This window comes from Miniopterus schreibersii, assembly GCF_964146895.1.
Source record: "Miniopterus schreibersii genome assembly, chromosome: 11".
Taxonomy (NCBI): Eukaryota; Metazoa; Chordata; class Mammalia; order Chiroptera; family Miniopteridae; genus Miniopterus; species Miniopterus schreibersii.
The window spans coordinates 24,508,669-24,531,512 of record NC_138111.1 but is presented as its reverse complement, the minus strand read 5'-3'; the positions used below and the strand labels follow the sequence as shown (position 1 = coordinate 24,531,512).

The window sequence follows — 22,844 nt, the reverse complement described above, 5'->3', positions numbered from 1 at the left end:
TAAGATCTCAACTCCCAGACTTAGAAGTTATAAGATTAGATAGATGGGATTTCTTACAATTATGAAAGGACTTTTAACTTATAAGGCCCTTTCCCTTATAAGGAGGAGTGGAGGAGTATACCCATTTTACAGATGAGACGCCTCAGTGAATGAAAGGGTTTGCTCGTAGAGATATGGCTGCCCCCAGGCAGAGACATAATTCTAAATTAGGCCTTCTAAATTTGAATCTAGTGATTTTGAAATGGTTTGTTAATTTAAAAAAAATAATGATTATATTGCTTGTCTAACTGTGTACAATTAGAATGTATGTCTTTAATTTTCTCTTAAACTTCTGGTAAAATATTCCATTTTCCCCCTCACAGCTGTGCAGGTGACAAATGCAGGAAATTAACAAATTACATTAGAAACCTCTTTGGTTTCCTCAGTTCCTTTGCACTTTGCTTTCAGCTGATGTCTTTAGGGGTAAGAAGAGCTCGCATGTGATCACAGCTGTGAAGCCAACTGCCTTTTAATTACCACACTGCAAAAATCATGTCTCCTCATGTCAATTTAGCACCTTTAATTAGTTGATAGGTTGAAATAACATCCATGGGGAAACGTGCTGGGGCCCAGCTCGATGAAAGAGGACACCGCATATTTATTTGCGGGGTCTTCCCCTCTCTTCAGGGCCAGCTCCTACTCATCCGTCCAAGCCTGCTCACAGCCACCTCCTCCAGGGAGCTGTCCCTGCTGTCCCTCAGTTCTCTTAGCACTATTTCTTCCCCTTGCTGTGAGGAGGCTGAATCTCAGGGACATCAGAGCTCCAAAAGAAGGGGTCATCTTAGGTTCAGTGTACCCTTGTGAGCCAACACCTTCCATAAACAAGGGAGCAGCAGATCGCTGGGCAATAGATCTCTGAGGTTTGTTTCCTGGCTAGCCCTGAGAAAGTTAAGTTGGATCAAGATAAAAGATTCAAAGATGCTTCCCAAGAATGTGAAGTTTTCTTCAGTGAGGCAGAGGAAGTCATCCTAAACCAGTGGGACTGGGCTAGGGGCACAAGGAAATGAAAATGGATATGCGGCTATGGAACACAATGGCCCAGTCCCTTTATGTATCAGCTGCAAGTCTACCAGCAATTTATTGAGCTTCAGTTTCCTTACTTGTGAAATGGAGAGAATAAGTCCTTTCCTAACTCTCCAGGGCCCTTTAAAAAAAGAGAGAGAGAGAACTTGTACATGAAACTATATTATAGGAAGTCAGCCTTTGTGCTAATGGACTGTGAGGGTTAGGAGGCTCAAGTGGTCTGCTCAACCCCACCTTTTCTACCACTCCAGGCTCTTTTCTCACCCTCTCACTCCAGCCTTGTATTTCCCAAAACATACGTGGCTCTCTCTCGTTTGCCTATGAAGAAACCTTCCTAAACACTCCCCACCTCCATCCAGGCCTTACCACACTGTATTACAATTGCATCCTTACTTCCCTCAATAAGACTGCAAGGTAATAAGCACTTAAACTGTCACAAAGAAGCAATCAAATATTTGTTGAACAAATGAATGCATGAATGAATGCAAATGAAGCAAACTTATTGTGCGGGGTCCCAGAGGGAAAACTAGGGTCAATGTCTGACTGTTTCTGGGAGGCTGATATAGATCAACGTAAAGCAGAAATATTTAATAATAAGGTGTTCAAAAATGAATCAAAACCTTGCAAAGTACTGAGTTCCCCATAACTGGAGGTATGCAAGGAGAAGCTCATGAATCGTCTATCTAGCAGGGTCATGAAGGGGATTCCCAAATGGGCAGGGAGATTGCATTAGTCAGTATTGTGTCTTATGGGCACTGTTGGTGGCACATCCAATGATTTTTAAGTGAGCCCAGATCAGTATTTTATATCTTAACAGGAATGTTTTCTCTTTATTTACTTTTATACTATATTCTTAGCAAGTGACACTAGTTTCCCATTCACAGTATCTAAATAAAAGGATAAGTCAACTTAAAAGAAAATATTAAATAAGTTAATAATACAAGTGGTATATGGGTTTGGCAAAATTAAGAAAGTGACACGCAAATGATGAGGTCTGGGAAACAGAACTGCAGGTACAGTAAGGAGTCTTACAAAAATATAGGTCCTCAGAAATAAAACCTATTCAATCTCTATCACTTTCCATTAAATTAAGTCCTAATATGAATTTGAACAATCTAGAATAAGCTAGACTTTCATATGGGCACTGGAGAATGGGCACTATCAGAAGTACCAAAAAGAGGGTAGATCTCTCAAATAAAAGAAATTCATTACATAGAAAAAAAGAAATAACTGTAGAAATAGAAATGGCCTAAGTAAGGGGGTTGCCATGTTAAGCAATATTTGGGATGTTTTTGTACTAAAAAATTGTTTTATATTTATCTGAAATTCAAATTTAGCTGGGCATCCTGTATACTATCTGGGAACGCTAAGTAACCATTCAAGTCAGAGATGGTAAATACACTTGAGCCAATGTGACACTGTCAACAGGGGCTGACAGTGGCTGCTGAGAGAAGCGGGTTAAGTCAGTGGAGAGCATGTGGTGATCAATTAGTTATGTCTGCAATTAGCACAGGAAGGGGAAGTAATGGCACCAACATCATTCATTTATCTACCATCCTGGGCTTGCCCAACTCTTCATTTTACACTCTGAGGACAAGGGACTTGCCCAGGCTCGCAGCCCAAGTCCACAGCTGGGCTGGACTAAACTCATTTGCTGCCCCATGCTGCCTGCCTGAGATGAAAACAGAACGCTCCCAGTTCCATGATTATGTAATTTCAGACGACCCTCAGCAAACGTGAACACCCACATCAGCGGCCAGAATGCACACAGCCAGTCAAACTCTCCACCTGATCCAATTCATCATCATGACTACATTTGAATGGCCCAGAACACCACCAAAAATGTGAAACAAAATCATTTACAGAGAGTTCTGTTGAAAAAGATGTCACTGTGACAGAAAGCACTCAGGGGTCTGAACCACTGCGCTCTTTCTGTAATATCTCAGGAGCTTTCAGTAGTACCGTTCTATATTTGACTCTTGGTAGAAATGAAAAACAACTATGCTTTAATTATGAAGCAGATATTTCACTTACTGTTATTGAATCGGGTGGGACTGAACTAAATTTGGGTTTTCTTCTTCATCTCTCTATTGGTCCCCTCCTCTTTTTGTAGGTCCCTTCCTGGTAAAAGTAGGAGATTGCACTAAGTAGCACTTTATTTCAGCTCTAAAACTTCACGATTTTGTAATTCTATGCTTAATTTACAAACAAAGGAAAAATTCTTTATTTAGGTGATAAAAGAAAAATTGCTGGACTAGAGACATCACCACCAAAAGGGTTTTAAACCAACCTCTTTCACAAAGACATTTAGCCTAATTGTTTATGTCTCCACTTGGATATTAGCCTTTTACTTTTGGCTCTTCTTAATCAAGTTCATTCATTAGTTTTCTCATTCATTCAATGAAGATTTATTTTCTAGAAAAATTAGATGAGTTTCCTCTTGACCTAGAAATCCTACTTCTAGGAATTCATCCCCAATTTACCCTGGCATAAATATGACACATAGCCAAGGTGATTCCAACAGTTTGGAAACAACCCAAATGTCCATCAGTAGGGGACTGGCTGTATGTCCACAAAAAGAAGTGCTATGCAGCCATAAAAAGAATAAGGAATGCCATATAATAAGACAGTGAGTTCTGGGAAAAGTAAGTGAAAAAACAAGGTGCAGCATAGCATATATAGTATGCTCCCTTTTGTGTAAGAAGGAAGAAGAGGAAAGACATACATACACACACACACACACACACACTAGTACATATCTGCAATAAGAAACGCTGGAAGGACAAATAAAAAACTAATAAAAATGGTTATCTATATAGGAGTGGCTTGGGACAGAACAGAGGCAAGCTGAATCAGAGCCAAGAATTTTCTACTTGTCGTATAGCTTTGACTATAGAATCATATAAAAGTTGTATATATATTTAAAATAAAATTAATAAGAAAAATCAATCCCAAAAACTTAAAACAAATGACAATGAAGGCACTTAAGACTATATGGAGTTGCTAATATAGCCACACAGAAAAATTTGCAAAGGGATTTTTGGACACATCTTTACTGCCCAATTAAAGAGGGATATAGTCCTCCCTCCCAACATACACGTGCATGCGCACACACACACATTCACAGTTTTTTAATTGTGAAAAACCTACAAAAAAGTTGAAAGAACAGTACATGAATACCATATACCTTTCACCACTCACCATTTTCCACATCTACTTTCTTCTCTGGCTCTCTCTCTAAATACACATATACCTTTAATGTATATATGTTCACATATATACACACATACATTCATGCACACACACATAATGTTTTGGTTTTAAAGCATTTGAAATTAACTTATAGATGTTTTAATACTTTACTCCTAAATAGTTCAGGATGAAGCTCCTAAGAATGACATTTTCCTATACCATTACATTCTTTGTTATCACATTATGAAAATGAACAGTAATTCAGTATCAGCTGAATTACTGTACAGTCCACATTCAGATTTCTTCAATTTCCCAAAAATGCCCTTTACATTTTTAAAATTCAGGATCCAATCAATATTCATGCCTTGCATTTGGTTGGTATTTTTTTAGTCTCTTTTCATCTAAGAACAGTCCCTTACCTTTCTGTTGTTTTTATTGTTTTCCACAACATTAACTTCTTTGAAGAATCCAGGCTGGGTGACTTGTGGAATGTCCTATATTTGTCTGATTGTCCCTCATGGTGAGATTAAAGTTTAAACATTTTTGTTTAAAACATTAAATATTATATTTTCTAGCTCAGTCCACTGAAAAAAATCTAGAAGCAGTGAGCCCCAGTAGCAATGAGCATAACCAGCACCCAGATCTTAGTTTCTAAATATGATTCCCCACCAGAAAGAATCAGGGATCACTGGAGAAATGGCCGATCAAGTCCATGGCAGGTAAAATATTAAGTGCTCAAACTAACTAAAGGCAGAGAGGGGAAGAAGGGAGACAAAGGGGCAGGAGGATAGAAAGAAAGTGTTAAAAAAAGGGACACTCTTTTGTAGAGAAGAATGCCAGCTTTAATGTAGAAGGAAGACCAGAATTAGAAATGACCATTTGCAACTCCAAAGTAATTAACAGTGACTCAGGCAAGGACCATCAATTGATGCTAAAACCACTGGGTAAAAGATTATGGGGAAACAAGATACTCACATGGTCTCACCCCCCAAAGATTAGCTAATAATTACTGAGAGGGAAAGGTATCTTCACAATAAACCTAGCAGACCACCTTAGCCACCAGATCAAATTTAGCATCATCAGTAATAGTCAAATGTAGGCCTCCTGACGTGATGCACCAGGGAAAATGTGGGATAAAAAGGGTAGCATTCTTGCTTAAACTGTTTAACCTGAATCTAATTATGAAGAAAAAAATCAAGTCCAGATTTGGGATTTGTGGGACATTTTATTTACAACTGGCTTGGGCTTTTAAAAAAGATCAATGTCCTGAAAGCAAAAAAAAAAAAAAGGAACATTCTAGATTAAAGGAGACTGAGCACATGACAGTAAATACAATGAATGCTCCTGGTTTCGATCCTTGATCCCTTCCTACCCACCCATGCCACAAATAAGTGGCAAAAGGACATTCTGGGACAATTGGGAAAATTTGAATATGGGCCACATATTAGGTAATGTTACTGTTTCACTATTAATTTTTTAGATGTGATAATTATATTCTTGTGATATAAGAGAATATAATTGTTCTTAGGAGAGTCATGCTGACATATTAAGGGATGAAGTGTCATTATGTCTGCAAATTATTATCAAGGGCTTCAACAAAAAATCAGGTGGAGAGGTGGGTAGGGGGCAAGAGAGAGAAGAAAACAAACATGGCAAAATGTAAACAACTGGTGAATCTAGGTAAAGGGAATATGTGTTCATTGTGCTTTCTTTTAACTTTTTTGCAGGTTCGAAATTTTTAAAAACTGGAAGAAAATCTGGAAGAAAGGTAGAAACATAAGGAGAGCAGCAAAACCAGTCTGCATTAAAACATAACGTCTGCAACTGATTGAAATACCATCTATTTAATATATTTTTAAAGATCCATGAATTCGTAATGCTACTTACAAAGGGAGAGACTGAGAAAGGGAGGACCCCAAAACAAAACAAAAATGAAGATTCCTGGAGGCTCTCTTGAATTCCAGGCCTGGATTCTGGGGTTCCAACTGCCAACAATGGAGATTCGGCCCCGCCCTCACAGAGGAAGCCACAGTCACCAGACAAGCCCGGCACAGAATGGGAATTGAACCTGTGATGATGCTTCAAGGCAGATGTGTCTCCTGGAGGCAGTAATCTGGCTGGAAAGGCTTCCCAGAAAAGAGATGCTTAAGCTGAGAATTGAGGACAGATCCCTTTTTGCTAGCCTGGGCTGCTGGATGGGGCCACAGATGCCTTGCTGTGCCAAGTGTCTGCACCCATTACTCTAGCAATGGGTCTAGTTTCAGAAGACACAGAAGACGAGAAGGGAGCCAGTCCCTGGCACACACAAAGCCAATGCACCATCTTAGAAGTAACTGGGACAGTGCTATGGAACAGCTTGGGTGGGAACTTGGGGGAAATTTGAGAAAGTTATGCTTATATTGGCATTTGGGCATAATCTAAACAGTTGTCTAACCTAGGATTGTTTTTCTCAAGTTGAACACTTTCTGCTTTATAAGGCTCTATCTCTTCATCATAGAAATAATAAATTATTTAATCTTCTTAGTAAACAGACTCAAAGTGAAAACCTTCTGTATAATTCAAAACAAAATTAGGCTATGATCTATTTAAAAAAAAATCAACCCATTCATTATAAAACCTCCCAGAGTAAAACGCTTAAGTCCTATATGCTTGAAATACTTAGCATAATTATTGATTTTCACCAACAACCAGTCCATCTATTTTCTGAATTCAAAAGAACCATTTATTTTTTATACATAACAAGTAACTGGATGAGTAATAGGTTTAAAAGTGGTGTGTGTGTATAATGAATGATTTACAAGGACAACACAGGCCTGCACTGAGAAGTTCATGCCAGCCTGAGTTGTCATCTGCTGACAGGGATGAAGTTCCTTGCAGAGGTGGGCTGGGGAGGGACCCCAGAGACCATGGAGGGAACCTCCCTCCATGGCCTCTGGAGAACACACTCCTATGCCCTGAGGTGTGCTCCCAGCAGGCAGTGAAGCAAGTCTCTGCTCTCTGCATCTTGTTTTCCTCATTCTGAAAACAGGCCTGATGCTTGCTCTCCCTTTCCCATGATATTGCCCTGAGGATTAAATGAGATTGTGGGAGAGGCAGTGCACCTGCCTAGTGGTTGCCAGCAGGGACCCTGGAGCCACTTAGTCCTGGCAATCCCTTGGCAAGACAGTCAACAGCTCTGTGCCTCAGTTTCCCCATCTGGTGGAGAGAAAGAGACAGCAGAGCTGAGAACTACCTCCTTTAGAAGCTCATGATCTGAGGCCTGGTTCCGGTTCCCTTTCTATTCCTAAGCCACTTACCACTTAGGCATGCAGTTCCATGTAGAATAGTGGGAACAGCCTTGCAGTTAGGCCAAGAATCACCTAGGATCCTGTTAAAATTCAGATTCAGGGTCAGTAGGTCTGGGGTGGGGCCTAGCCATGTGCATTTCTAACATGCTCCCAGGTGCTGCTGCTAGTCCATGGACCCCACAGCTTTAGAGGATCTCTAGACTGGTGTTTCCCAAATGTCCCTGATGATAAGGACTATCCAGGGCACTTGTTAAAAATCAGCTTCCCAGGCTTCTCCCCTGGAGATGCTGATCAGTGGACCTGGGAACCTGATTTTTAACCAGTAAACCAATAGCCTGCCCCCACTGTGGCCCACCTGATGAATCCTACCATCAGATCCATTTGGGAAATGTTGCCTAGTACAATCCCTCACCTGATGCCTGAATCCCCTCTTAGCATCCCCACCCTGAGCCCCCAATCTTTACCTGAGGGCAGCTCATCAGCTAAGGCAGAGGTTCCCGCCCACCTCTGTACAGCAGAATCACCTGGAGTGCTAACAAGGGCACAGTGGCCCAGGCTCCTAGATGCAGATCACAGGCTGGTGAGGGCAACCAACTCGTCCCCATTTGCCTGAGACTTTCTTGTCCACACTTCCTGCTCCACAGTTATTAATTACTTCTACCCCTCACAACAACCCTATGTGGTTGGTTATTATACCCATTTTACACACTTGTCCTCCTGGAGGGAATTACTCTTCTAACTCCCTCTCCAGCTCCTTCTGGACTCAGCTTATAATTATAGGCTCAATGTAATCTGCAGTCTCATGCTGCTTACTAGCAGCATCACTCTATTGTGAATAGTGTGAGTGATTTATTTATTTAGAATGAATTATTTACACCCTTTACATATCTAGAAGGGGCTGAGGTGGTGAAAGATACATAACAATGAGGCTGTTGGAGTTACATGCTGGGAACTGGTATTACTTTAGATACCATGGTCTGGAATCAATAATGGGTGGGGGTGGTCAGAACCTTGAATTGAATCTTTAACCAGCTGGACAGGAAAGATATGAGTTGGAGTCATTGGCAGGAATAGACTGGGAATGGCCATGCTCTCGACAGCATCATGCCATTCTTTGCCTCTGCTTCTGTGAACACTCAACTAAAAAAGAGTATGTGCACCTCTTACAGCTACCATGGGCTTATTTTGCCTTTCCTGCAAGTTCTCTGTTTTAATTTTACTGTTCTGAATCACCTTCATGGTCTGTGATAGTTCATTTCATCCATACAACTTTGAATCTGGAGAAAAATGGTGTCTCAGATGGCAAAACATCAGTAGTAATAATATTACCCTTATATCTCTAGGGTCTTACAGTCTGCATGGTGCTTCCACTTGCTCCACTTTTCCTGTCCTGTCTCATCCTCTCATTGGCCCCAGAAGAAGCAGATTTAGCTAGCCCATTTTGCAGATGAGTTTAGTGAGGCTGCAGGAGGTTGCCAATTTGTCCAAGCCTGTTCTATCAGTAAGAGACAGAGAAGGAACAATTACCCAAAATTTCTGGATTCTAGGCCCCTGTTCTGACTACTGCACCAAATTGCCTCTCTGCCACATCCACCTGTCCTAAGGTGGCAGCGCTGGGCACTGGAATTCACACTAGTTGGGAAAAGCCTGTGAGAGTATACAGCAGGCACAACACTTGTTGAGTGAGGGAATGAATAAATAAATATAAGCACGAGTCAGTGAATGAATGAATGAGTGAGAACAGAATGCCTGTCCTTCCCCACAGAAGATCAACAGCTACTGCTGGCATCACTTCTGAGAGCTCATACTTCCTCCTACCCATTTGTGTCTAAACTAAAAGCTATCAACCTCTCCTCACCTCACACATGACATTCCACCTGCTCTCAAAACCAGGCTTTACTGCCCCAGGCATCCAATGACATGGCCAGGAAGGCCCATCCATAGCGACTGGTCCTTGGGGTCTCTCCTGCCCCCTCCACTTGGCCCACAGAGCATGCCCTTAATATCACTTCTCCTCCTCCCCCACCCTTTTTCTTCTATGAATCTAGAAGGTGGAAGCATCTCATAGATTATTAATGTGCTAAATGGCCCCTCTGGAGACCAGCGCCAAGAAATGGCTCTGACCCGCCCTGGATTATTGGCCTCCATTCTCTTTCTTAGGAGCCACAGCAAAGTTTCCAATGGTGCCTAATCACACCGCCATTCCTAAATGGTTTGCAATCAGTCCACAGTCCCTATCACCTGCTCCACAGCAAGGGCGTGGCATCACATGCGCTGGCCTGCTGGAATTTTTATTTTCATTCCGGAATGTAAAGCTCCTTTTAATCAGGTGTACAACATAGTGATTTGACATTTATATGCCTTATAAAGTGATCACCACGAAAAGTCCAGTATCCACCTGTCACCATACAAAATCATTGTATTATTGGCTATATTCCCTCTGCTATACTTTACATCCCTGGGATTTGACTTGCTGCCTCTGAGAGGCAGACCCTGTGTGTATTTTAAGTGTCTTGCTAAAGAGCCTGCATCCTGCCCTGCGCCTTAGTTTCAGGGTCTGCAGTGCTAGAGTAAACAACTTTTGTTGCTGATGCAAAGCAAGGGGTGATTTTTAAACACCCATCGCTGTAATCAAAGGTCTGATCCGAGCGGAGGAAACCTTATCATTGTAACAGCAGCTATTGTTTTATAGTCTATAGGAGTACTTTTACTTAAGAAAAAGAAAAGCCTTTGCTGATTCTCACAATTGTAAGAAACACGGAGGGCTAGCTTGCTATTCCCACTTTCCAGGAGAGAAAAGTGAGGCTGAGAAAGATGACTAAGACAATGGTATATATTACAAAGCACTGGAGGGCAAGCCATGGGACCCAGCTCTGCTGTTACTGTGAGAACTTGGGCAAGTCCTACCCACTTTAGGCCTCTGTTTCCCAGTCTGTATAATGGGGAGACTGAACAGTGATTACTGAGTCCCTTACCAGCTTTGCCTTTCTATGAATCTACCTCAAATTCCACAACCCACAGCTATGTAAGAAACAATCTTTTGATTTTTCAGGCAACCTATAGCTTTAATAAGATGATCACTTGGGAAAATTAAGTCAGATGACAAAATTTCTGTTCCTATGATGCAAACGGCATTGACCAACAGTTTAAGTGATGCTGGAATTCTGTAAATAGCAAAGGGCCCGATTTGGGGGTTTTCACTGATTTGTTTTTTTTAAGTGTTAAAACCAAGCATGATTTAGGGTTTTCAGAAATCAAGTCCCAAATGTGCTGGGACACAGTTGCCAACATGTCTACAAACGCAGTCAACGTTCTCCTCCTGCACGCCCTCCTTTCCTCCCCCCCCCCCGCCCATGAGCTTCTCCAAGGATACAGCCCCATCCCACAAACTGAAATGCTCCCTTCCAGGAAGGTCCTCGAGGGAGGGCCAAGGCAGGCAGCAGGCGGGTGGGCTGCCGAGGGGACTCTTGGGACTGTGCCAGGAGAAATGCATCTACAATTTCATACTAATCTGCTGCGGCTGCCTTTTAAAGGACAGGCTCTGCGGGATGTGGTTCTTGACGAAATACTGTTTGCGTTTTCCTGCGAGCAGCCGCTTATCCCTTCAGGAATCTGACTTTATTTTCATCAGCTAGACTATTTCTGTCTGTGAGCTGAGGAGGCCACCGTTTCACTCCCAAGAAAGAAGTTTTTCCTGGTCTCTAAGGTCAAAGCCCCTCTTGCCACATCTCTTATACCTTTGCTGGGCTCTGTCTCCCGCTCTTGTTCCAGCTGCCCTGCCTCCATCTTCCCCACTCAGCTCCCAATCCTCCTGCCTTTCCCCAAGAAGGACAGACTAGTCTGGTGGGAGGTCTGCGGAACTGATCCAAAAAATTCAAAGCAGGGTCTGAAGCAAGCCACTTTCAGATCTCTGAGGACAGGATTCTGAGGGGGTCTGAAAAATTTTTCAAAGGAAACATATCAGTTAAAAAGTATCAGGTCCAGAGATAGGAGGTGAGAGCTGAGGTGAGGTAGAGACCATTTCAGGCCTTTCGCTTTTCTTTAACAAGGGGCTGCAGCTGCAGAGCCACTGGGTCCTTCCAGGTCTGGCAGGCTCTATGATCTGCCCTCATGATTAGGGACGAGCCTGAGGCCTTGAAGGCAGGAATCTAGAGCTCTGTCGGCAAACATTGCCTGGGTGCCACTCAGCATCTGAGCCTAGCCCGCACCAAGCCCAGGGTCAGGGGTGAATGAGGTCAGCCCCTGACCTTAGCCAGCTCCAGGCCAGGGTGCATGCAGGCCCAGGGCAGTAAACACCACAACAGGGGTGTGTGGGTAATGGAGCACAGGGGAAGGGGTGGGGAGCTTCACAGAGGAAGGGCAGGCAAGCTGCACCAGGAAGGATACGCATGATCTTGCCAGGTGAAGAGGCCAGGGGCAGAGGAAGTAGCCTGTAGTAGGCTGGCTGCATGCATGTAGGAGCAAGAAGAGGGTGGGGAGAATGGCAAGGTAATGGAGCACCTTCTTGCCACACCACAGACTGTGGGCTTCATCCTGGCAGCGCTAGACTATTTGCCCCAACGGCATCCCCTGCTATCTCCTCCACAAGGGCAGCATGAATTGAAGTTCTCTGGACCAGGAGCACTTGTTAAATCCCAATGTCTAGACTCTAGATGAACTGGCCTTAGAGATGACCTGGCTTATCAAGTATCCAGAAACCAATTGCATCTAATCACCTGAGCTGCTGGTATGGACACAGCAGCAGGGGTAAGGAGTGGGATATCCAGTCCTTGAGGGATTTGATGAACCCCCTCACCTGGACCGGCTCAGAGCAGAACCAAGAATGTGCATAACAGGAGCACATCCCCAGACCCTATAAGTGACTCTTACAATATAGTTTGAGAGCCACCATCCTGGTCTATGCCTACTCTATGTATTAAATCTCCCCAACAACACATCTGGAAGAGAGTGAAATGCTTGGGGAATCTTGGGAAACAGAGAACTTACTGCTTCACAGCCAGGCAGCCTGTGCCATGCTGGATGCCTCCAGCCACGAGCACAAACCCTGCTCCCCCCAAACTTCACCTGTTGCTCCTACTTGTCCCCATCTACATCACAGGGAAGCAGCAAAATCTCTCAAAGGGCCATCCAGCTCTGGAGGCCAAGACTCCCCCCTCCTCCCCAGCATCATGTGTTCTCTGGTCTCTGAACATGCTGTATCTAATGGCTACACCCCAGCCCTTCCCAGATGACTCCCAGGCTATGCCCTGTGTGTCATTCCCAATGGGAAACCCAGGTCTGAGCCCCCACCTTGGGCAGAGTCTGACAGATGGGAGAGGAACAGAGCCTGTAGGTCAGACCCTGGCCTCTATGAAGGTCCTCGAATCTAGCTGGAGGAGCTGACACTCCCAGTGGCTAAGGGACTCACATCACGACTTAAACAATATTAGCTTCTTGACGCAGCATCCATGAATCAAGAAGCCCGGCAAAAGCAAGTTAAATTTAACCAATTTCAGTACCAGGGTGTATTTCACCCCTGTCGCACATCCCTATTTTTGTAGCACCAGGAAACTGAAACAACCGATTACGTATTCCAGGCCATCTCCCCCAAAGGGAAGTCAGAGCTACTTTTCAATTACACAAATTACATGCATTTTCCCATTTGCGAAACTCTGTTTCAGAGCTCAGTTTTGAATAAGTTAAGGGATTCATCAAATCCCATGAATGACAGCAGATCCACTCACCCAGCCCTCCACCATCTCTGTAAGCAAACTCAGCCTCCTAGAAGTGGGGGGGAGGGTCCCCAGCATTTAGCCCATAACAAATGGGGCTGTGTTCCCCGAGAATGGGGGGAGACAGAAATCAGGCTGCAGGGCTACTCCCCATCAGGATCCAGATCTTTGTTCCTGCATCCCCCTTGCCCAGGGGGCTCATCCTGAGATTCTGCTCTCAAACTGCTGGGCACTGTCCAGTTCCTAGGCCCTCAGTGTCCCCACCCATGCATAATCCTTGATCTGCCCCAATGTCTGTCAGCAGATGCCTAGGGTAGTGGTGGCTTGTGCATGAGAATCCAGGAGCCTGTCAACAATGCAGAGGGATTCTGTTGAGGTGGCTGAGAACCTATATTTTCTCCCAAGTCCTCCACCTCCCCATGATCAAGTCTGCATTGTGAGAAACTGCAGTGGAGGGTTCAGGATCCCAGCCTCTTCCCAGCGCTCAGTTCAGTCCAGTACTCAGTGAGTATCTCCTGTGTGCCAGGCCCTGTGCTAGGCACTGACAACTGGGAGATGAAGAAAATGGGAGCCCCTGCCCCCAAGAAGCTTACAGTCTAGTAGGGAAGACTGGATATAGAATACACTGTTTTCCACAAAATGTAAATACCGTATGCAATGTAGAACCATGTTTCTCAGTCTTCTTTTCACTCACTCTTCCAGAAGACTGATTTTTCCTAATCCTTTCCCACTCTTGAAATTTTAATACCACAGATAGATTATATACCTGTTTATGTACTATATGTATGTCCTGTGCTTTATACATATAAAGATATTTTTGCCTACTCCCCACAAGAACCAATTTACACCCCCTTGGGGGAGATGGCGTCTATTGAAAAGGCACTCTTTAGGGAAAAACAATTAATTCACTTTGGGGGCTAGGGATGGGAGGCACAGAAGGAAAGGGATCAGGGAAGGCATCACAGAGGAGGGGGTATCTATCTAGGATTTTGAAGGATAAACAGGAGTTCTGCAAAGCAGAAAGGGGAATCAGCATCAAGTCTCCCTTGCTGGGCAATCTGAGCTCCTGCCTTGCTCTCAGATGTTAGTGGTAGCTAGCCTCCAAGATGGTCCCTAGTGATCTTCACCACCACCCCACACACACTAAATGCGCGTTAATTTGTATAATCAATAGAATATGACAGAAATGATAACATCGACTTCTAAAGCTAGGTACTAAAAGACTCTGCCACCTCTGCCTTGAACTCATTTTGGGGGAAGCCATTCAAGCAGCCCTATGGAGAGACCCACATGGAGAGGCACCAACTTGTCAGCCAATGTGGAGGAGCCACAGTAGGAGCAGATCCTCAGGCCCCAGCCAAACCTTCAGATGATGCCAGCTCCCAGCCTTCAAATCTTCCAACTAAACCTGTAGCATCATGGAGCAGACACAAGTCATTCTGTGGGTCTGAATTCCTGACCCACAGAAATAATAAATGATTATTGCTGTTTTAACCACTAAATTTTGGGGTGTCAGCAATAAATAACTAAGACAATCCCCATCTCATATCCCGGTTCCCTATCTGGTCAACTCCTCTAGGCTGGAGGCTGTCCTGTTCATTCTGAGGTCAGATAGCTCTGGCTGGTAAGCCAGGAGTTTCCAACAGTGGCTCCTTGGAGAATTTCAAATCATCCCAGTGAGGCTGTGAGAGGGCCAGTAACCTCCCTAGATTCCTCTCTGGGTGAGGATTTCCCAGACAGCTTTATCTCTCATCTGGGGAAAATGTCTACTTGCTGATCCTTTGCCCCGCCATCCCTTCCTCCTTCCTTCCACCCTCTTATCATTCAGCAGGCATCTAATAAGGTCTGTGAAGTGTTAGGCACCAGGAGAAACAGGAGTAACTCAGGCCCTGGTTCCGTCCTCAAGGAGCTCAAAGCCCAGCTAAACATATCCTCACATCTGCAGAGCCCTAAAAGAGGGACAGGCAGAGGAGCATTGGGGATGGGGCGAGGGTGCTGTACATGCTCACTAGAAGTAAACCGGGAAGTGAGAAAAAAAATTTCTAGAAAGGCTACTTTAGATAGTGCAGTGAGGAAAGACTTCCTGGAAGAGGCAGCATTTTAAGCTGGGCCTCTAAGAATAGGTAGGACTAACATATTGGACATGAGGAGAAAGGATAACTCAGGTGGTGGGAACATTGCTGCAGGAAAGGCCAGGAGTGCTAAGAATTGGGGTTTTCAACCTGGGGAGGAGCAGAAGATGGGGCAGGGGTGACAACAACAATGAAACTAGGAACATGTAATGCTTATGATGTGTCAGACACACTTGTAATTACTCATTAACCATTTAACCCATACAGCAGCCCTATGAGATCAGTTCTCTTACTACCCTGACTTTGCAGATGAGGGACTGAGGCTCAGAATGGTAGCTCAGAGTGATGAGCAGCGTGTGGAGGGAACTCCTCGGCATTCAGAAAAGGAAGCTCAAGTAGAGAGGAAGGGAAATGACTTGACCAGGGTCTCATGGCTGCTTATAGGTACCACAGGGCCAGAAGCCAGGCTCTTAGGGCACAGTGAACTATGCTGGCTCCAGTTACCTGGTTAGGTTTGCACCGTCACATGCAGAGCTGCTTTTCGGGCCTCATCTCCTGCTGCATCAGCCCACATTCAGTGTGGCCTGCTCCAGCCACAGCACATGACTCATGCTGTCCAAGCCCACACACTCCCACCTCCCGCTTTTGCACACCCAGTTTCCTCTGCCAGCAGCACTTTCCTCAATGTCTCCAGCTGTCCAACACCCTCTCCTCCTTCACAGCCAGCTCAGCATCCCTTTCCTCAGAAACCTTGCTTGTCCCTGGGCTGAGTGGGTGCCCTTCCCTGGGGCCTCATCTTGCCTCATCATTCCTCTGCCATGGCTGGCTCCCACCTCCCCTCTACCCCCAGCAACCCAGGGCCAGATTCAGAGAGGTCTTCAGTTAATTCAAGCAAGCAGAGCGAAATCAGATCCTCCTGCCTGCCTCTTAATTTTCACTCTCACCACCCTGACAACCCACCCACCATGCTCCAGCCCCACTGCCCTCTTTTCTGTTCCTTGAACACACCAGGTTCCTCCCCATCACAGGTGGTCTGCGCTGGCTATTCCACCCATAACCATGGATGCTCTTCACTCAACCAGTTCCTTCTCATCCTTCAGGTCTCAGGTCAAATATCACCTGCTCCATGAAGACTTCCCTGACTGCCACAAGGCAGTCCTATTTATCCCCTCACTGTTTATTTCTGTCTTAGCCCAGTTTCCTTACCATAGTCTTACCTCGAGGGCCAGAGTGCCTAAGTTTAACTCATGGCTCTATTACTTATGAGCTGTGGGTTTTCAGACAAATTACTTAGTTTTTGTGTACTTCAGTTTCCTTGTCTATAAAGTGGGGATAATAATAGTACCTACAGCATGGAACAGTTATAAGGATTAAATGAGTTAATGCATATAAGTGCTCAGAACAGTGTCTGGTATGTAGTAAACATAATATGCATATTATACAAGGGTTAGCTCTTAGTATTATTACTTGTTTATTTATTTATTGCCTCCCTCTTAGAATGTAGGCTCCAAAAGGATAGAGACAATATCTGTCCTGCTTAGCACTATACCCCCAGTGTCCCAAAATTCTAGGCATACAATAAGTTGCCCATTACATTTGTCAGATGGATGGATAGATGATGGAGTAATGGATGATGGAGTAATAGATGATGGATGGATGAACAGATGGATGGATGGATGGATGATGGATGAATGGATGAAGCAAAGAAGTAAAACATGTACATGGGCAACCACTCATCCCAGGTGGTCACATATTTCTACACTCTTCTCTCTTGCATTCCAAATAACAGCTAGCACCAGTGAGTTTCGCCTACAACAGACCACACACTCACTGGTGGAACTTAAAACAGTGCATAACATTTGCCAGTGTAAAGAGTAAATAATTGGCCGGAAGCCCCAGGAAAGGCTTAACAGAGGAGAAAGGCAGTCTTAGTAGATAAGAGAATTTCAGTTGGGGAGGGAGGTTTGATAAAGGACCATCTGGTTACGGGAAAAGAGAGAGTAGGGCTCTGACGCCTAAAGGTCCAGGGTACGCCTGGGGAAAGGTGGGTTGTCTGGAGGGACTGAGGCATGGAATATGTGGGAGGGACAGGAGATCACACTGGACAAGCAGACTGGCTGGATGCTGATGGCCCTGAGAGTCAGGCTAGAGAGTCACTGACAGATTTCAAACAGGTGGTATTAGAGCTATCCTTTAGAGACCCACTATGGTTGCCATGTCAGGATGGGCAGAAGGTCAGGCCAAGGAGGTGGGAGCAGTGGGAGGCTGTGCAATCACCAGGAAAGGATGGGTCAGGGCCTAAACCATGCAACTTAAAAACCATGTTGGGCAAGGAACCATTCCTGCAAAAGATTGGTGGCCAATCAAAACAGTCCCCCAACCAAAGGTAGCTTGAACCTTACCTGCACCAGATTCCAGCCTTGGAGGGACTCTGCGATGATGGATGTAACAGATGGACAGACGCCTCCAAACACCATCAAGTGGTTTGGCCCATATTTTATTGCATCGTAGAAGGCTTTCAATCCTTTCGCATTATCACACTGGGGAGCAACACACAGAAAGAGAAGCCCAAATTAGAAACAGCTTTCCCCAGGGGCAAGAGCCCAATAGTAGATTCACACAAACAAATCTGCCTCATGGGAAACCTTCTGAGTTTTAGTTCTCTCATTGGTGGGGCCTCTCTTTAAGCCAGCCTTGAGCCCATGCTGTGAGCTCCATGAAGTATGATCTTGGCACCCCCCCAGCCTGGCTCCCAAATGCTTCACAGTCTCCACCTTCCATAGTCATTTATATTTAGGATTGTTATTATCAAAAAAGCAGAAAATGACAAATATTGGCGAGGATGTGGAGAAATTAGAACCTTCGTGCACTGCTGGTGGGAATGTAAAACGGGGCAGTTGCTGCAGAAAACAGTATGGCAGTTCCTAAAAAAGTTAAACAGAATTACTATATAATCCGGAATTCCACCTCTACGTATATATCCCAAAAAAATTGAAAGCAAGAACGCTAACAGGTATTTGTACACCCGTGTTCACAGCAGCATTATTCACAGTAGTCAAAAGGTGGAAACAGCTGAAATCTCTATCAACACATGAGCAGGTAAACAAACTGTAGTATATACATATAATGAACTATTATTTGGCCTTAAAAAGTAAGGCAATTCGGATATTCAGATATATGTTACAACATGGACGACCCTTGAAGACATTACACTAAATGAAAGAAGCGAGGTACAAAGGGACAAATCCTGTGTGATTCCACTTACACGAGGTACGCAGAGTAGTCAAATTCACAAAGACAGAAAGTAGAACGGTGGCTGTCAGGGGCTGGGAGAGAGGGGAGGGCGAGCTGGTGTTTACTGGGTACAGTTTCATTCTGGGTGATGGAAACATTCTGCAGATGGATGGTGGTGATGGTAACACAACAATGTGAATGCCCTTAATGCCACCGAACTGTATGTGCACCTAAAACTGGCTAAGCTGGTATATTTTATGTTATGTATATTTCATCACAATAAAAAAAGGAGGAGGGGGAGGAGGAAAGAGAGAAGGAGATAAATCTAAAGAGAAGAATTCATCCAGCAAACACCTGCCAAGCGCAGCATTGTGTTCGGCCCAGCTGGAGGTTCAGGAAACAAAAGTCAGACACAGCCCCTGCCAAGGAGCTCACACACGAGAAAGAAAACTGACCACTACAGCAGAGCCTGGAGATCGACCACGGAAATGAAAGAGGGCCAACGGCCGCAAATGTTAGGAGCCAGTACGGCTCACTTCCCGCCTCAGCACCTCCACCTCTTTGGCTCCTGAGTGTCTGGCTTCCCCTGGGGCCCAGTGAAGCCCATTCACCACCTAGCAGTTTGAGGGGCGTCTATAAAACATAAATTAGTCTTCCTTACTCTTCTGCTTTCTGTGCACTTAAAACCCAAACTCTTATCAGAATATGAGTCTCAAAAGGTTAAAAACATTCTCATGAAAATCAATAGTGGGTACATGTCACCGTTTTATTTAACTTATGAGTAACTGTACCTGCAGGATGACAAAGTGGATTCAAAAGAAAACTTAAGAGACAGATTTTTATAGTGAATGGAAAAATAAGAAATTAGATACAGAACTGGTTCATGTCCTACAGGGCAATAAAACTATTACCTTTGGGGATAGAAAAAAATTGAAAACTAGCACAGTCTACCTGTTTTAGAGAATTATAAGATATCTGAGTTTTAAATTCCCCCAGTCAGATGACCCTTAGGCAGGGCTGTTGGAAAATGTTCTATTAGGTCGTCTACATAATAACTACTTTGCATTATTTACAAGTTTTGCTATGATATTCTTAACCTTCCTTATCATAATGGATATAAGAAGCCACAAGATCCAGCCCTATCTCTCACTCTCACCTGACTTCCCTCCACTCTCCCCCTTGCTCACCCAGTACAGCCTCGCCAGCCTTTTTGTTCCCTGAAATTGAAAGCAATTTACTTCCTGCCCCTGGGCCTTTGCACTTACTGTTTGCTCCAGGAATAATATTCATTTGGTTCTCAACATGGCTCACAACTTATCATCACTCAGGTCTCAACACAGCTGTTCCCTTCTCAGTGAAGTCGTTACTATCCTCCCTTCCCCAAATGGTCCCTACTCCCAGCCACTCACTAACAGGCCACCCTATTTTAGTTCCTAAAATTATCTGAAATCATCTTTTCTATGTCTTGGTCTTCCTGTATTGGCTGACCTCTCGACTGGAATGTAAGGCCCCTGAGGGCAACAATGTTTATTATTATTTTCACTGCTGTCTCCCCAGACCTTGGACAGGGGCCTTGTCAGGGCTCAGTAAGAATCAGCTGAATGCCAGGAGCCCTGCGATGGTCTCCCTGTATCTACTTTCTTCCCTCCTTCTACTTCCATGTCTCTCTCCTGATTTGTCTTCCTCTCCATTCTCTGTCCTCTTTCTTCCTGTTCCCCCTCCTGTCCCGTAAGTGACCATAATGTGAGACCAGAGTGGGTTAGTATCTGTTGCTCCTTCCTTGTTTATCTGAGAGACTTGAGACTGTGGCTCACAGTGGGTGCTAAAAGGGAGAGAAAAATGAGTCCAACATAGTTCCTGGTCTCGGGGAGCTCACTGTCTGATACAGGCAGTGAGACAGGGGCGTGGGTGGCCATGTCACACGGTAGACAGTGCTCAGTGCTGGGGTCAGGCAGATCCAGGCTATGGGCACCACAGGGGTAACCAGGAGGGGCTCTGGGGGCAGAGCACTTGAGACTGAGTGTTGAGGGCGAAGTGACCCGGGCTAAGGCTACTGAAGGCTCTGAATGCCAGGCTCGGGAGTTTGGATTGCAGCCTACAGAGTCAGGGAAGAATTCCATTAAAAATTTTTTATTTAATTCCTAAATTGGCCAAGTTATTTTTTGTCAAGAAAGAGAGAAAGAGAAGAGAAACATGGCAAGGGATGGAGGAAGAAAGATTAAGTTACTGCTTCTTGGGCCCTCTATTAATGGTCCCTGTTCCTTGACTGAAAGCAACACTTCCTACCCTCAGTGAAGCACAAGCAGACAGAACAGAGCAGTTCATGTTTTAATTGTTTCTATCATGATTTACTGAATCATTTCCCGTTTTAATACATTCTGGTAATGATTTTAGCTTGTTTTCTAATCTGTAGCTAATGACGATGATAACATAGTACCACACGATTTATAATCAAAGTTTCATTAAAATAATATTAGCAACAATAAACTAATTAATACTTGTTTGCTCAGGAAACATTTCCCCAGTACCTAGTCTGTGCAAGATTCTGTTTTAACAACAATATCCTGGCTTCTCACAAATATACAACTTCCAAATATGTCAACCCAAAAACCTGACAATACTTGACAACCAGTATAAGAGCTGGAAGAATCTTCCAATGTTCAAAAATGTTTATCAGACTCAGTTTTCACCAGGCTGGGCATAGAAGGCAGAATTCTGGCCCCCATGTACTTTGCCCCTTGGTCTTACTCTCATGAATTCGTGATGTTACATGGCAAAAGGGGCTTTGCAGATGTAATTAAGGTTACAAATCAGCTGACCTGAAGGTATTATGCAGGTGGCCCAATGTAATCCCACAAGCCCTGAAAAGCAGAGATCTTGTCTGGCTGGTAGCAAAGGGGAAACCAGACATTCAAAGCATGAGATCAATTTGATGTGCCTTTGTTGGCTTGAAGATGAAGGGGGATACATGGCAAGGAAATGGGAACCTCCGTCCTACAATTGCAAGCAACTGAATTCTGCCAACAAACTAAATGAGTAGCGCCTCTGGCTAAGGACCCAGCTCAGCCAACCTTGATTTTGGCCTTGTTCCTGGAGCAGAGGACCCAGCAGGGTCACACAGGCCTGAACTTCTGGCCAGTGGCCTGTGAGACAATACGCAGTTGTGGTTTAAACCACTAGATCTGTGGTAATCTGTTACATCAGCCATAGGCAACTAATACAGCAAGTAAAATAATAATCTCTTCCTTCAAGTTCAATGTAGTCCATATAAAGAGCTCTCTTTAATGTATAGATAAGATCCTTCATGGTTTGTGTGGTGTTGAAATGTTTTTCTATTATAAATTAAAGATAGTAAGAAGATTTTGTTTTTAATGTACTAATGTGGCAAAATGAAAAGTTTTCCACCCTATGTAAGTTTCTGCTCCATGACGACCATTCCCCCACCCTGTTCCTTTAGCCTTTGCTGCTCCGTGAAATCCAAACATGTGTGGGCGTTGCTAATCCAGCCAGCCCTGCACCCTCTCTTTCAGATGCAGATGCTGAAGATTTGTTCTCAGTGTGAAGGGACTTGTCCACTGTCCTTTCAAGATTAGAGGAGTGATTTGGGGATTTCCAGTGGAGAGCTTTCTCAATAATCTAGAGAATGCAGCTCAATGGGCAAAGGGAAGGTTAGAGCTAGCAGCGTTCTAGAAAGGACCATTCTCCCCAGGGTAATGCTGCAAGCCCAGGCCGCCTCCTTATCACACTTGACCTGAGGCAGGAAAAACAACCTACTCAGCGCCAAGCAGGCTTCCTTGGCTCCCCCAAAGAGCACTTCTGCTGTGAATAATAAAATAAAAATCACGGAGACGGATCTGTTCCATCTTCAGTGCTACCTCCCTCACCCTCATTTCTAATACTGTATCTTCTTACCTGACATGATTAGTGTCCCAACTAGCTGGACTTCCCTGGCCAAAGTTGATTCTTTGTGGCTGGACCAGCTTGGGGGTTTTCAAAATGCTGCCCAGGCAGGACCCAGCAGAGATGTTTTAGGGCCAGTGAAATGGGCTCCTTCAGCCAGCAGCTCTCCTTGTATCTATTCTTCATACAGCATCAAGCTTACACAGAATACTTTATTTGAAAACAGGATTTTATTGCTAGCAAAAAATGAAAACCACAAAGGAGATGACCCCGAAGGTTCTTGCCTGTGTATGATTTTTATCTTTGGCCTAAAGAAGGGCAGATGACTATCCTGCAGGTGAGTCTAGTTGAGCGAGTCACTTGAGCACACACATGACAGGCCACCA

General features: G+C 44.4%; 1 protein-coding gene across 1 annotated transcript in view; it reads right to left on the bottom strand.

Moving 5' to 3' along the window:
• The window catches only part of GABBR2 (gamma-aminobutyric acid type B receptor subunit 2), a gene marked incomplete at its 5' end in the record, with an annotated part of 300,510 nt that overhangs the window by 193,354 nt on the left and 84,312 nt on the right, over positions 1-22,844 (bottom strand). Inside the window, one exon of the mRNA XM_081151173.1 lies at positions 17,727-17,864. Coding sequence (XP_081007299.1) covers positions 17,727-17,864 — 138 coding nt within the window. The remainder of the gene's footprint in view (positions 1-17,726; positions 17,865-22,844) is intronic.